General features: G+C 47.0%; 1 protein-coding gene across 4 annotated transcripts in view; it reads right to left on the reverse strand.

Annotated features, from left to right (window-relative positions):
* Window positions 1-15,328, reverse strand: part of LOC138562831 (E3 ubiquitin-protein ligase TRIM39-like) — a 232,784-nt gene extending 217,456 nt beyond the window's left edge. The window contains exon 1 of one of the 4 annotated variants that reach the window (XM_069642801.1): window positions 14,857-15,328. In XM_069642801.1, coding sequence (XP_069498902.1) covers window positions 14,857-15,264 — 408 coding nt within the window. In that variant the 5' untranslated portion in view covers window positions 15,265-15,328. The remainder of the gene's footprint in view (window positions 1-14,856) is intronic. The other 3 variants (XM_069642803.1, XM_069642802.1, XM_069642804.1) reach the window with 3 other exon arrangements.
* Window positions 15,329-16,518: the final 1,190 nt, after the last annotated feature.

A 16,518-nucleotide genomic window follows, 5' to 3' on the forward strand; every position in this document is an offset into this window, starting at 1 on the left:
TTATGCGTACTTGTGCCAGGTCCCAAAGGACACTAGGGAAATCTCTACAGGAGCACCAAATGTGATTCCTGCAGAGGAGGGGAGGACAGTGGCCTCCACCTCAGACATGGGGTAAGGGTAGGTTAGGCTGATAGCCTTACCTTTACACTTGGGGTCACCCCAATTGTGGTCCAGAGCCCCACCCCAACAAGTGCCAGGAATGTGAGGTACGGCACTGGAGCCACTGGGAGCCTGCTTTACAGCAGGAGGACCAGTACTCTTACTACCATCCACATAGGACCTATCCCCACTAGAATTTTGGGTCTTAGGAGAGGAAGGTTTTCATTTACTTGACTGTGACTGCTTTTGGGACTCCTCACACTTCTGAGAGACCCCCTTTTCTTTGTCCTTCTCCTTCCCACCGGGTTCCGTAGGAGACACCCGGTGGGAGACCCACTTGTCAGCCAGCCTGGCCAGTTTAAAGGGATCTAAAATGTTCTGGTCAGCAACATACTAACACAGCTCTGGTGTACAGGCTTCAGAAAATGTTCAAAAAACAAAAGATGGGACAATTTAACAAAAGTTTTCACCTTGTAACCATCAATCCATCCCATCATGTTCATGTGCGCAGCACTCACCCAGTCAACCCAAGACACATTCTCTCTTTTCTTAAATTCCCTAAACCTTTTAAGGTATTGGGTAGGTGTCTTGCCAAACTTGGCAATCAAAGCAGATTTCATGCACTCATACTGACCCCTTTCTTTAACACTCAGTTTCCGAATACAGTCATATCCAGTCTGGGACACTCTGCTTAACAAACACTTAGCCCAATCTCTCTTAACATCATGAATTGCACAAGTCATCTCAAAGGCTTCAATCCATTGGAGGATATCAGAACCCTCCACATACACACCAACCAAATCTTTCATAAACTTGGTGGCTGGGGACCTGCCACTCTCCACTGGTTTAGCTGAAGTCTCCACTCTAGCTTTCTCTAGCTGGATTCTCTGACATTCATTCAGTGTCCTTGTTCTTAAGGTCAAGATCCCTATCCTTGAGTATAACTTGCTGTGCCAACTGCTCTTTCTTAAGTTCAGCTGCAGTTTCAAACTTTTTATATTGAAAGGCCAATTTCATCCTCAATAATTCAAATTCCACGGAATTCCCTGAAGAAACATTGCTGGACTAGAAACAGCAGGGGTGGTGGCATACCCAGAAACAGATTCAGTAACAACCCCAGGGCCAGGGGCTGCAGTGGTTGCATCCCCCCCTTCATCAAGAGTTTCACAATCAGTCTGGTAGTCCACCAGGGCAGCTATCAGCTCACTCCTAGACTGATCCTCAAAGTCTAACTCCCTGGCTTCACAAGCACTCTGGAGAGCCTCTAAACTCATCCTAGTCAATTTACTGTTTGCAATAGACTCCACTGCTTGTAATGTAGTTATATGGTACACAACTAAACCTCAGATTAACAAAGTGTGTGTATTTTATAAGTGGGAAGGTTACACACTCATTCTTAAAACCATAAGCATCCCACCGCTGCCACCAGTGTAAAGACTGGAGGGGGGAGTCTGTACACCTGCTCTCTATATGGCAGAGGAACAGCACAGATGACCCCAACCAAAATTCTCTATATGATAAACGTGGACGATGTTATGCCTGGGGCAATAATCAATCAATATTCAATATATGCACAATTTATCCAATTATGAATATACGAAAGGTCACCTACCTGAATCCGCAGACCGGACCGGAGCTATGAGAATCTACCTGTTGACCCCTCTGTGATGCAGCCTAAGACAAGCCCAGAGAGGGGTCGCCAGGGACCACTCTTGGGGGAGAAAACCCTGCGCTGTGCTGTGTAGCTTGGGAATGCTGGTTCCAGTCTTTTACTTCAGAATACTGTAAGGCACCGATAATACCCAGTGTGTTTCCTACCAGCCGATAGGATCCTGCTAATGGACAAGAGACAAGCGTTAATGGAGATCCGATGTCAGAGATCCTTCGTGTAATGTCTACCCTTATATTTTACCCTCACTATGGAAATATGGCTCCTCCAACCCGGGCAGTAGTACGAATGGTGGAAATGAAACTGAGGTGGGGAGCACTGCGTAACAGACCTGGATATAACCCCTAAGAGGTAGGGACAGAGGAACAATTGATTAACCCCAAGAAGAAAAATAGGTGAAAAAGAGATAGATGTATGAGATCAGATAAAGGATCTGCCTGATTATCTTTCCCTGCACGTAACGAAAGGGGGATCGACTCGTCTCTGTGTGCATACCAGTCTGATGGGAAATGTAGTCCTGTGTAGTCCTGTGTAGTCCTGTGAGGGCGAGCGCGGCGGATCCTTCTGCCAACTGAAGAGTCAAATGAGATTTGAGTAAACTGCTCTCAATTGACCCCCCGAGTACCTTAATGTCCTAGTTCCTAACTGACTATGTCTGAGCAGTTTTTGTACTTGTGTCCGAGTGAACAGGAAGAATGTCGTGGGTACAATCCCGGGAAGCACAGGGCAGGCACAGAGGGAAACTATAGAAAGGAAAAGTCACAGGATAGTTAGAAAGGTATGTGGAGGCAGAGGTTGCCTAGCTGGTCACAGGATAATCCTTGAGAAAAGAGGAGACAAGCTCACGGAGCGTATGTGCACTCTTAGGAGAGTAGCAACGCACGTCCTGCAGACAGCAGGTCCGGATATACTGTTTCTACTGCTTTCTGCTTTGGGGGCATGGTCAGGTCCAGCTGGGAGGCTTCGTAGGCTAGTCCGCTACTGTGACTTCCCACGGCCATACTGGGAGAACGCCCAATCGTCCCCGCAATGGGTTTCTGAGACTAGGAGCGTTGTCGCTTGAGATGCCCCATCACAGATGAGCAATCTAGGCTTAAGCTCTCGGAGGGTGATGCAAGCTGGTTCTTAAGTACAGTGTAATCCACAAGACCCCAAAAAGGTATGTCCACAGACTATGTTAGTGTTAACAAAATTCTTTATATAAATAAGGTTCAAGTTATATACAAATACAATAACACACTTTGCGCTCAGGCAATACTATAAGGATACATTTACAATTTCTTTGTGGTACCCCAATTACTCTTTGACTCCATGACAGTTTCAAATGACATACAAATCAATAGCAAGAGGTATCAACCATAGACTTAGGAGGAAAACAAGTTGATTAAACAATTGCCAGAATACGGGGCCCCTACCACTAGGCACAGTTCTGTGTGAGGATCCCCCCACCTCGGCAACCTGTAAATATGATGTATGAACAAGCCCAGTCCAAATATTGTTTAGCAGAGTCTTATTTCCTTCTCCAAATGTTCTACTACCCCAATGTACCTGGTTTAGCAGAGTTCGATGACAGGTCGTCGACGGATCCTTCTTGAGTGAACTCCCTTTAAGGCAGGAGCCCTGGATCATTGAGATTCCTCGAAGAACGGGTGAACAATGTTGTTGAGGCAGCAGCTTTGGACCTCGTGGTGCTCGCCGAGAATCGGTCGGGAACATCCTGCAAAGATGAGGCGTGCAGTACACCTCGGCGACGATAGTTTGTTGCCGCAAACAGTCAATGAAGAACCTAGGCCCAGCAAGGGCATCGGGTCAGCGGTGTTGGCGATTGGGACACAACCACAGCTGTCTTCCAGATCTTTGTCGACATCTTTGAGGACTTCAGGTGATGTGAAACCCACCAGTGTATTGTCCTTGGTTCGGCAGCAACCTTGACTTCCTCCGTCAAGACAAAGCAGTCAGCAGTGATGAGCAAGGGAGTCCTGGATTCGAATGCCTTAGGCAACGGAGCATTGTAGCTCCGGTCGGCGAAGATGGTCGTCGATGGTGATGGGCTTCAATGTCCGGGTGCTTTGCTTCAGATTCCTCGGCGGTTCCCATCTCCGGTTGGCAGTCTTTCAGGACTGACTTCCAGGGAGCCTTGGTGAAGGCTAGCTGGTGCACGATGGTCCGTCATAGCTCGGGAAGATGTCTCCTTGCCAGGTCCTCACTTGGATCAGTTCCTTGAAGGCACGGCAGCTTTCAGATTGGCGAAGGACAGCAGAGCAATTCTTCTTCTTCTGGCGGGCTTCAAGGTTAAGCAACAAGTTTCAACGTCAGCCTCTGAAAGATTTCCATCAGTGAGAGGTCCCCAGATATACTGTTTGTTCTCTCACTCTGCTGGGTCACATTCTCAGCCAACCAATCATTCAGAAGGGCATTCAGGCAGGCAGGCAGCCAATCAGGCTCACAGTGCATTCAGGCCATTCTTCTCCATCCAGACACTCACAACAAGGAATGTGTATTGGGACAAGCACCCCACCATTCAGCACTCCACACTGTATTCATACCAGTTTCGGGCAGGGTTTTCTCAGTCTTTGTGTCACATACCAGTAACCAGACACCCATAACATATAATGCATATTGGTCACACACTCCATTCACCCAGGACCCACCCTAATGGCATACCCACAACATACAGTCATTGGGAAGGCTCCAGCCAGTCTGGCCTGGAATTCACCACAATACCATATATGGAACTTCCATCCAACAGCCAGTCAGGTGGAAGGGACAGAGTCGGGGCTTCCCAGAAATTTGGAGAAACAATGTACTAGGCAATAGATAGCAAGAGGCCACAGGGGCCATCTTGTCTCCTATCAGGAATCAATGGGGTATCCCAAAATGGAGGATACTCAGAGCACCTGTCAAATTCAGCATGGAGCTGCCACCAGCCCATTCCCTGCTCTGTGGGCCACACACAGGTGCCCAAAACCATACACTAGGGGCACAGGGTTGCACCCCCACCCATGGGTGCCATAAGGGTATCTCATGGGTCTGTTCACCACAACCAAAAATAGGAAGAGCTGTACTGCCAGGTGTACTGCATGGACTCCTGTGCAGAAAATAACACAGAACACACATGATAAAAGGAGTACAGGACAAGTACATGGAGGCCCTGTCCCTCCAATGTATTTCCAGCATCACATGGAGCAAGATCAAAGTAGCCGTAAAAAAGTGATCACACAGACGATTTTCCCTTCTGTGCAATGAAAGTAGGATGAAGGGGGTGTTAAATTGTTAACTTAATATCTATTATATTTTATCCCTAAACTGTGTCTATGGCTCAGTGGACTAATGCATCAACTACAGGGGCCTGTGTTTGACCTCATGGTCACAGGTCAGAATACGGGAAGGTCCACTCGGACCTTCATCCTTCTGAGGTTGATAAAAGGACTACCAATAAGTTGGGTACAAAAAACAACTAAAAGAAATGGTGAAAAGGTAACATTTGACTGTTACATGAGTGTTTTGACTCAGGGGAAGCTAAGCAACCTTTCCAGCACTCTATAGTAAGATAGAGTGTGCTGGGTCAGTAAATTTAAAGAGACAAGTACAGTCAATTTAACTTTACATGCTCTGGGAGACAGTAGTCAGTCTCAGAGAAGGTATTTAATTAAACCTTGGGGAGTCTGAAAGACATCCCTGTGCCACTGCACTGAAGGTGCTGTGTGACACATAGAAAAAGATGATGCCTATGGAGTTGTTTAAAAACTCCATAACCAAAGAACACAAAAGTAAAACACACATCAAAATACATGGAAGAGTGGGAAAAAAGGCTCACACTCTTCCCAGGTAAAAAAAAATTAAATCATAGAATTCCAGCAAAGTTGCTGGGGTCTCAAAAGGTAAGGGAAATTAGCACATTTTGAGAATTTTCCCTAGCACTCGCCCCTCCAGACTAAGGGACAGGAGGATTTAATCCACTCCTGGATGAATCTCTTTACTCCAGTAGGTCAAACATCCTGGAGAGACCATCAGCATTTTGGTGGTGACACCCTGACCTGTATTCAATGGTAAAATCAAACCCTTGCAGGCTGTTTAACCATCTCAGTAGGTTTGGGTTTTCAGCCATCTCAAGGGTTGGTGGTCAGTCTGAATCAGAAAAGTAGATCCATACAAGTATGGTCTAAACGTCTTCAGTGACCAAACAATAGCAAAGCACTCACGCTCAATGGTTGTCCACCTTGTTTCTGGTTCCTTCAGCTTCCTGATGTTGAAGCAAATGGGGTGTTCCCTACCTTTCTCATCCAGCTGACTCAGAACTGCACCTATACCTGTATTTGAAGCATCTTTCTGCACAATTAAGGTTTCTTTATAGACAGGAGCTCTTAGGAATGGAGCCTGACAAAGGGCTTTCTTTATGTCTTCAAATGTTTGAGTGCACTCCTCATTCCACCTGACCTTTTTAGGGAATTTGGGAGAGGAGACCACATTCAAGGGAGACGCTATGGTCCCATAGTTCTCTATGAAGTTCCTATAATAACCAGTGAGGCCTAGGAAGGCTCTCACTTGGGTTTGAGTAGTAGGGGAGGCCCAGTTTTGTACAGCTTGTACTTTGCTAGGCAATGGCCTGATTTCACCTCCTCCTACCTCATGTCCAAGGTAGACCACTTTACTCTGACCAGTTTGACATTTACTAGCCTTTATGGTCAGATGAGCCTGCTCAAGAGCCTGCAAACATATCCTAAATGGTCAACATGTTCTTTCCATGTAGGGCTGAACACTGCAATGTCATCCAAGTATGCCATGCAGAAGTCCTCCATCCCATTCAGAACCTGGTTAACCACCCTTTGGAATGTAGCAGGTGCATTATTTATTCCAAAAGGCATTACCTTAAATTGGTAGAGGCCTGCTGGGGTTGAGAATGCAGTTTTCACCTTGGCATGGTCTGTCAGTGCTATTTGCCAATAGCCTGAAGTGAGATCAAATGTTCTGAGGTACTTGGCTGGCCAGGTTTATCCACCAGTTCATCTGTCCTTGGTAAAGGGTGGGCATCAGTCTTGGTGACTGCATTAAGAGCTCTATAGTCCACACAGAATCTCAACTCCTTGGATCCTGCCTTTGGTACTAGAACAATTGGACTAGACCATGGACTGGTAGAGAGCTCTATTACCCCGAGATCAAGCATCTTGTTGACCTCCTCCTTTATGTGGGATCTTACATGATCTGACATCCTGTAACCTCTGCTTTTAACAGGTAAACATTCACCAGATTGAATATCATACTGGCCACAAGGGGTCAAGACTGGTGATTGTGAAAACTGGGAGGCAAACTGATTTAACAGAAACTTGCACTCCTCCTGTTGTTCCAGTATCAGATTAGAAGAGAGATTAACTTCTTCTATTTTCTCATCTAAATTCTGTCCCCTGAGGAGATCAGGTAGAGGTTCACTCTCCTCCTCCACTTGAGCTGAAGCTAGAAGCAAAGCTCCTACTTCTGGCCTTGAGACATAAGCTTTTAGACAGTTGGTGTGAAAGACTCTGGGAGCCTCCTTAGGATTGCCTAAGTCCACCAGATAGTTGACCTCTCAATGTTTACCCACAACCTTGAAGGGGCCTATCAATTTGTCCTGTAAGGCTCTCTGCCTTGTAGGTACCATAACTAGAACTAGCTGGTCTTGAGAAAACTCAACCATGAAGGCCTTCTGGTCATGCCAATGCTTCACCAGAGCCTGACCTGTTTTCAAGTTATCTGATGCTTCTACCATCAAGTGTCACATTCTCCTCCAGAGACCTATCACATAGTCAGTGACTCTCACTGGCTTGGGGGAAGGAGTACTCTCCAACCCCTCCTTAATCAGGGCCAAGAGGACTCTAAATGGATGGCCATAAAGAAGTTCAAAGGTCCTAAATCAAACTCCCTCCTGAGGGACTTCTCTATAAGCAAATAGAAGGCATGGCAGTAGAAGGTCCACTTTCTTCTAAGAGGTTCCTCTAAAGCACCTATAATGCTCTTCATTGTATCGTTGAACCTCTCTACAAATCCATTTGTCTGAGGATGGTAGGCAGTTGAGAATTTGTAAGTTACTCCACAGTTTTTCCACTTGGCCTGCATGTAGACATAAAATTGGATCCCCTGTCAGAGATAACTTCCTTAGGAAACCTTACCTTGGTAGATATACCAAGTAGGTCCTTAGCAACCTCCTGGGCTGTACCAGTCCTCATAGGTTTTGCTTCAGGATACCTAGCAGCATGGTCTACTACAACCAGGATAAACCTGTTTCCTGAAGATGTTGGAGGGTCTAACGGACTAACAATGTCGATCAGCTCAAGAGAGCAGGCATCATAAATAGATTCCAACATAAACAGATTTCTCATACCTTCATAAGTGTTCACTCTGTAACCCTTAACCCATCCATCTAAGTTTTTCAAACATTCAGTCACCCAGGTAGCCCAAGGGGTACCATCATGCTTTTTGAGGGTCCTAAACCTCTTAGGATGCTGAGAAGGTGTCTTCCCAAATCTAGCTATCAAATCTAGTTTCACAGTTTCATACTCCTTTCTGTCTATATCCTCCAACTCAATTAAACCCCATCAGTTACAACAGGGGGTAGCCTAGAAAAAAGCCAAAGAATCAACTGATTCCCTGTAATGTATTGAACCCCATGGTTATATTCAAAAGCAGCCAACCAATCCAAAATATCAAGCGTAACCTCATACATACTTACTGCATCTTTGGGCATGCAAGGCCTCTTAGGACTGGAAGACCTAGTGGTCTCTGGGAGAGAACCTTTTTCAAGAGACAACTTCTTCATGTCAAGTGCATGATTCAATTCCATTTCTCTGAGTCTAAGCTCTTGATGTTTTCTTTCAGTTTGAGCTTGGATTCTTTTAAATTCTAACTCAAGTCTCAATTTATCTAAAGAGACAAATCCAGGACATAGGTTTGGACCTGATGGGGTCCCTGTGGTCAAAGGATGAGGCCTGTGAGCAGGTAGAGGTAAGTCAGGGCCTACATTCTGAGACTCTTCTGCCTCATCTAACTCATCCACAATATTAGAGCTGGGATCTGACATATTATCATCCTCATCAACATGTTCCACCTTTGCTGCAGGGGTGGGGGTTTCAGACCCACTCCTCAGACTTTGGTATTCTAACAACCTTTCTATCAATTCAACCTTTTTGCCTTTTACAGGGAGATTCCTGGCTTTACACATATCTCTCAATTGATCAGCAGTTAAAGTCACTAGGGTCTCCTGTCTGTAGCTTTCCATATCAGCCATGATAACACAATTGCTTTACTAGTGTTGCTTTGCCTTGGGAGGATTATTTGAACTAAAGTAAAAGTAGCACTCCAAATGTAACAAGTATACGTTATCCTCACTGCTGTACACCAGTGTTAGGCAGAATCACCTGCAGTACCTTTGGGAACACTATATGCAATTAGGACTACAAGTGTCAGTACAATTTCACCTTTGGTACAAGCCTGTACTACACAGTAAAGTGGTAGCGATGGCTGAGCAGCCAGACTTATCTCAAGAATTTAAGTGAGCAGTAGAACAAGTTACACAAAGGACAAACTAATACAGTGATTCAAGTAAACACTTACTCAAGGTTTCTTGGTAAAAGAATATGCATTTATTTACTCAGTCAGTTAGAAAACATGACACTCGCATAAGCAGCTAAATATCACACACTAATACACCACAAAAATACAACCGGTAAGTAAATGAAGAAGTTTAGCTCCACTGGGAGCAAAATGGCACTTCAGATACTTATTAAAGGGGTAAAAAGACAAGGTTATAAGAATAGACAGCCCAACTGCATTCATAGGCAGGGCAAAGGGTTTCAGTTACATACAACCAGCAAATCATCAGCTCTGTGTGCACTGTTAGTGTGGTGCCGTCTTTCCGCACCAGCGGGTAGTGCAGAGCCCTTAAAGGGGCAGCACAGGTTGGCTGGGAATGGTGTGGCACTGAGAGGCCACATTAATAGTTCAACCAGTTAGGGTACATCGTTTTTCATATTGACACGCATGTGGAGGAATAGCGTCTTGTGCGCATGTTATAGGGTTAGGAAGTTTAAAAAAATAATAGTAATAATGATAATAATTGGAAATTTCGGTGTCAGGAAGTATTAATATAGATTCAAAGGGGCGGTGCCTGCATGTCGGCTTGGGGGATATTACAATAAATGTGGGGGATTTATAAAGGCTACAGGCAGGAAGCCTGGTATTACGTTCAACATGCATATATTTTAGTCAGTCCCTGCAGGAGTTGTTTTCAGGCTCGGGAGCCAGCTATTTTTGGGGGTCCGTCAGGTAGCAGGGTCATTACATTGAATGAATTCTGGATTGCAGCAGGATGGCAGGACAGGGCTCTGGAAGTAGGGGCTTGGTGGACGCCCAGGCATTGAGGGAGGCGTTGAGTATTATTAGCAGGGCAACTAAAGCCCAGCAGGAAGGGGCAGTGGGGGAAGTAACGGGGGAGGGTAGGTTTCACTCCCTCACCGAGCGTAGATGTGAATGTGCTGCTGTTACCCGGGTAATAAGGAAGCGCTTTACTCTTATTGCAACTGGCCACGAGCGCCAGACATGTCTGCCTCATAAAAGCTTCAATCAGTGAGAACCGGGTTTTCAATTAGAAAGCGCTTTGAAACGCACTGTGTATAGGCGCTATATAAATAAACTATCATATCAGAGAAGCAGGAACTCTGTTTTGTCTGAATTCAGTTTAAAAAAAAAAATGGGAAGCCATACAACTTTCAATCTCACGCAGATACTGGCTACCAGAAACGAAATGAGTAAAAGCCATACCCAGGCTTTTATAGTTCCCGGAACTGCAAGCTCAAAAAGAGCTCCAAAGGAGCACATTTTTCTTCTAACTGTAATTTCATGGCGGGGAGGGGGTTCTTTATGTTAGCACTGCAACGTAAATGGCTCAACGCTGCCACATTTTTGTCATTTGCACGTGTATGCCGCTTTTTGTCCTGCACTTTACACTCCGCCATGCAAAGTGAGTAAACGTTGTCTGGCGTGCTTACATGCCAGGAAGCGTTTACTGTGAGCGCTGCTTGCAATTGCAATGAATCACTGCCCAACATAAACAGTGAACGCAAATTACAAATAAATGCTGTCTGACATATAAGCATGTCGGTGTAACATTTAATTGTAATTATTGTACATGCTGCCTACCGTGGTCCACCGGACCCCACAGGGATCTCGAACATTTAGGTGGCGGAAACGCTGCCACACAAACGAATGAATATGTGGCCTGGCGTGAATGGACGGCGTTAACGCCACTCAAGGCTTTTACGTCGGACCACTGAAGAGCACAAGCTCCTTGGAGTCCATGAGGCTACTTTGGGAGGACCTATGCTCTGCACCCCCTTTTCTCCTGCCCTGCTCCCTTCTTGCCCTGCGCCTCAACCAGATAATATGCTCGAGCTCCAGTCACTGCCTCTGTCCAGGGATGTCATTTAGGGGTCGCCAGAGGTCGCAACTGCGACCTCTGAGGTCTCCCTTGCGACCTCTGTGGTCTCCCTTGTGACCTCTGTAATAAAAAAATAAGAAAACAATCTTTTTTTTTTCGTTTTTTGTAATGGAAGCTCCTGGAGTGGCTGGATTTCTTGTTCAAGCCCTTTAAAATAAATAAATAAATAAATAAATAAATAAATAAGAACGGGAGTGCCACAAGTCTAACACTTTCACCACTGACCCTAAATAAGAAAGAATAGGAATACCAAAACATGTGTCTTTCTGGAATTCTATATAATAATTGCTAGACTCATTAAAGGTTTATTTCAGGCACACTTCAGGGGGTGAGTCACTGATTTAGTCTGTTCTTAAATGCCTCAACTCAGCCTTTCATCCTTCCGAATGGTTGATAAATGAGTACCAACACAGGTTGGGTGATATTGTGTGTATATTTTATCTATATAAAGCGGTTAAGCGTAAGTGCTATATAATGACACATCATTGTAATTTGGCCTTGGACGTCTGCTTGCATTCACAGTAATTTGGTAATATGAGCCTATACACACTGATATTAATGATACATAAGGCGATCCATTCTTGTATGAAATGTACATTACATTATAGTGATATCGTAACCATATTTTCCGTAGTGTGCAATGCTATGTATTGCCACCTCCTGTTATGTCAACGGGTGAAAGGTCGTGTTCTATCGCTTCCCGCGATATCACTTTGGGGTGGGGTCAAATGACATCACTTCCTGTGATGTCATCAGGGGTTAAGGGTCGTGTGAGGTCACTTCCGCTACCCCTGGCATTTTGGTGAAATGACGCCTCCTGTGATTTGCCCCCTTCATCGTTTACTCCCAAAACGAGGATATTTCAATCATATGTAAAGATGGGCGTGTGGGTAAGTCACTATGGTGCATTTATTGCACGGTGCAAAGTGACTTTGCACCGCCGACACAGACCCTGATTCATGGAACTCTGAAAAGTGTATTTTTGCAGTGCAAAGTCAGTACAAAGTCAAGTTTGCAGTACAAAATGACTTTACACTACAAAAGTACACTTTGCACAGTTCCATGAATCAAGGTTTGTGTACATTAGGCTGAGACTCAATGGGGGGAGGGCGAGCTGTCGCCCCATCGTTGAGGTGCTCTCTGACCTCGACACGTGCATGTAAGCACCAGTCAGGAGGTCGTCAGTATTCTCTCTGTCCAAGAGCGACGCTGGTGAGGTAGGGGGTGCTCTGAAGCCCCCTCACTGCCATGTCGGTTTTAGAAAGCAAAATTAGGAACACATTCATTGATGTCCATCTACGTTGACAATGGTGCGGTGGGTTTCTGCCCTCACTAATGTGATCTCTTCTCACCTTGTGCTCTGGGCTCTGTGGGCAGGGATGTTAGTGCGGTGGGTTTGTGCACTCACTAATGTGATCTCGTCTCACCTTGTGCTCTGGGCTCTGTGGGCAGGGATGTTAGCGCGGTGGGTTTGTGCACTCACTAATGTGATCTCGTCTCACCTTGTGCTCTGGGCTCTGTGGGCAGGGATGTTAGCGCGGTGGGTTTGTGCACTCACTAATGTGATCTCGTCTCACCTTGTGCTCTGGGCTCTGTGGGCAGGGATGTTGGCGCGGTGGGTTTGTGCACTCACTAATGTGATCTCGTCTCACCTTGTGCTCTGGGCTCTGTGGTCTGGGATGTTGGCGCGGTGGGTCTGTGCACTCACTAATGTGATCTCGTCTCACCTTGTGCTCTGGGCTCTGTGGGCAGGGATGTTAGCGCGGTGGGTCTGTGCACTCACTAATGTGATCTCGTCACACCTTGTACTCTGGGCTCTGTGGGCAGGGATGTTAGCGCGGTGGGTCTGTGCACTCACTAATGTGATCTCGTCTCACCTTGTACTCCGGGCTCTGTGGGCAGGGATGTTAGCGCGGTGGGTCTGTGCACTCACTAATGTGATCTCGTCTCACCTTGTACTCCAGGCTCTGTGGGCAGGGATGTTAGTGCGGTGGGTTTGTGCACTCACTAATGTGATCTCGTCTCACCTTGTACTCTAGGCTCTGTGGGCAGGGATGTTAGCGAGGTGGGTTTGTGCACTCACTAAGGTGATCTCGTCTCACTTTGTACTCTAGGCTCTGTGGGCAGGGATGTTAAGCTATGTGGGCGGGGATGTTAGCGCGGTGGGTTTGTGCACTCACTAAGGTGATCTCGTCTCACTTTGTACTCTAGGCTCTGTGGGCAGGGATGTTAGCGCGGTGGGTTTGTGCACTCACTAATGTGATCTCGTCTCACCTTGTACTCTAGGCTCTGTGGGCAGGGATGTTTGCGCAGTGGGTTTGTGCACTCACTAATGTGATCTCTTCTCACCTTGTGCTCTGGGATCTGTCGGCAGGGATGTTAGCGCAGTGGGTTTGTGCACTCACTAATGTGACCTCGTCTCACCTTGTACTCTGGACTCTGTGGCCAGGGATGTTAGCGCGGTGGGTTTGTGCACTCACTAATGTGATCTTGTCTCACCTTGTACTCTGGGCTATGTGGGCGGGGATGTTTGCGCAGTGGGTTTGTGCACTCACTAATGTGATCTCTTCTCACCTTGTGCTCTGGGATCTGTCGGCAAGGATGTTAGCGCAGTGGGTTTGTGCACTCACTAATGTGACCTCGCCTCACCTTGTACTCTGGACTCTGCGGCCAGGGATGTTAGCGCGGTGGGTTTGTGCACTCACTAATGTGACCTCGTCTCACCTTGTACTCTGGACTCTGTGGCCAGGGATGTTAGCGCGGTGGGTTTGTGCACTCACTAATGTGATCTCTTCTCACCTTGTGCTCTGGGCCCAGTGGGCAGGGATGTTAGCGCAGTGGGTTTGTGCACTCACTAATGTGATCTCGTCTCACCTTGTACTCTGGGCCCAGTGGGCAGGGATGTTAGCGCGGTGGGTTTGTGCACTCACTAATGTGATCTCATCTCACCTTGTACTCTAGGCTCTGTGTGCAGGGATGTTTGCGCAGTGGGTTTGTGCACTCACTAATGTGATCTCTTCTCACCTTGTGCTCTGGGATCTGTCGGCAGGGATGTTAGCGCAGTGGGTTTGTGCACTCACTAATGTGACCTCGTCTCACCTTGTACTCTGGACTCTGTGGCCAGGGATGTTTGCGTAGTGGGTTTGTGCACTCACTAATGTGATCTCGTCTTACCTTGTACTCTGGGCCCAGTGGGCAGGGATGTTAGCGCAGTGGGTTTGTGCACTCACTAATGTGACCTCGTCTCACCTTGTACTCTGGACTCTGTGGCCAGGGATGTTAGCGCAGTGGGTTTGTGTAGTCACTAATGTGATCTCGTCTCACCTTGTGCTCTGGGCTCTGTGGACAGGGATGTTAGCACAGTGGGTTGTGCATTCACTAATGTGATTTCGTCTCACCTTGTGTTCTGGGCTCTGTGGGCAGGGATGTTGGTGTGGTGGGTTTGTGTAGTCACTAATGTGATCTCGTCTCACCTTGTGCTCTGGGCTGTGTGGGCAGGGATGTTAGCGCGGTGGGTTTGTGCACTCACTAATGTGATCTCCTCTTTCCTTGTACTCTGGGCTCTGTGGGCGGGGATGTTAGCGCGGTGGGTTTGTGCACTCACTACTGCGTTCTTCCATACCTTGTACTCCAGGGCTGCCTCCTCTATGGGGACCATCGTGTGGGATCTGTGATCTGCGGAGAAGCTGCACACCGTGCAGATGGCTCTCTGATCCTCCTTGCAGAAGACTTTCAGTTTCTCGTCGTGTTTCTCACACTTGTGCTTCTCCAGGGCTCTCTCTGCCTGCATCTTCTTCACCTGCTCCACCATGTTTCTCAGCTGGCGGTTGGGCCTCAGGTTTTCCAGTGAGCAGTCGGCCCTGCACTGAGGGCATTGTGGTGGGGGGTCTGTGCTCTCCCAGCACTGGGTGATGCAGGTGTGGCAGAAGTTGTGGCCACACTCGGTGATCACCGGGTCCTCGTAGAACTCCAGGCAAACTGAGCAGGTGGCGTCCTCCACAAGGGTCCCCAGGGGCCCTGCAGCCGCCATCGCGTCGAAGTGGAGAAGAACGAACTTTACTTTCGCTTCCCTTTACATTGCTGGGGGGGGAGGGGATTGGACTTTGTAGCGTCTTGAGGCCGGGCTCGGCTGCGTTCCTCCCACTCCGCCCCCACATGCAGAGTCTGAGTGCAGAGCAGCTGCTCACGCCATGCTCGCCACATCCAGCTGGAAGCAAGCCAAAGGCCATTTCACCACCACCTGAACGTGCAGATTGCCAAATGTGTCACTATGAGTTGTTAGGCTTTCTAATATTGTTTATTTTGGCTCATGGGCGGTGCTTTAGTGTTACCAATGATCCACACTGAATTGTGTGAAGTGTGACCAGGTAAAGTGGTATTGTAAATTGCGGCAATTAAAATGGAAGAAATAAGTGCAACCAATCAGGCTTTAAGTGGCACAGGGCTCAACCCTGAAGGGCGTTGTCTCTGTTCCCACACATTTTAATTCCTCTCACTCTGGTTCTCCATCTCTGTCACTTATGAGGTGTGTCTCATTCTGTGCTGTCTCTGTTCCCACACATTTTAATTCCTCTCACTCTGTGGTTCTGCACCTGTGTCACTTATGAGGTGTGTCTCACTCTGTGGTTCTGCACCTGTGTCACTTGTGAGGTGTGTCTCATTCTGTGCTGTCTCTGTTCCCACACATTTTAATTCCTCCCACTCTGTGGTTCTGCACCTGTGTCATTTATCAGGTGTGTCTCATTCTGTGTTGTCTCCATTCCCACATATTTTAATTCCCCTCACTCTGTGGTTCTGCACCTGTGTCACTTATGAGGTGTGTCTCATTCTGTGCTGTCTCTGTTCCCACACATTTTAATTCCTCTCACTCTGTGGTTCTGCACCTGTGTCACTTATCAGGTGTGTCTCATTCTGTGTTGTCTCCGTTCCCACATATTTTAATTCCCCTCACTTTGTGGTTCTGCACCTGTGTCACTTATAAGGTGTGTCTCATTCTGTGCTGTCTCTGTTCCCACACATTTTAATTCCTCTCACTCTGGTTCTGCACCTGTGTCACTTATAAGATGTGTCTCATTCTGTGCTGTCTCTGTTCCCACACATTTTAATTCCTCTCACTCTGGTTCTGCACCTCTGTCACTTATAAGGTGTGTCTCATTCTGTGTTGTCTCTGTTCCCACACATTTTAATTCCGCTCACTCTGGTTCTGCACCTGTGTCACCTATCAGGTGTGTCTCATTCTGTGTTGTCTCCGTTCCCACATATTTTAATTCCCCTCACTTTGTGG

The sequence above is a fragment of the Ambystoma mexicanum genome, unplaced genomic scaffold (assembly GCF_040938575.1).
Source record: "Ambystoma mexicanum isolate Mex_15411 unplaced genomic scaffold, UKY_AmexF1_1 Mex_scaf70, whole genome shotgun sequence".
Lineage (NCBI taxonomy): Eukaryota > Metazoa > Chordata > Amphibia > Caudata > Ambystomatidae > Ambystoma > Ambystoma mexicanum.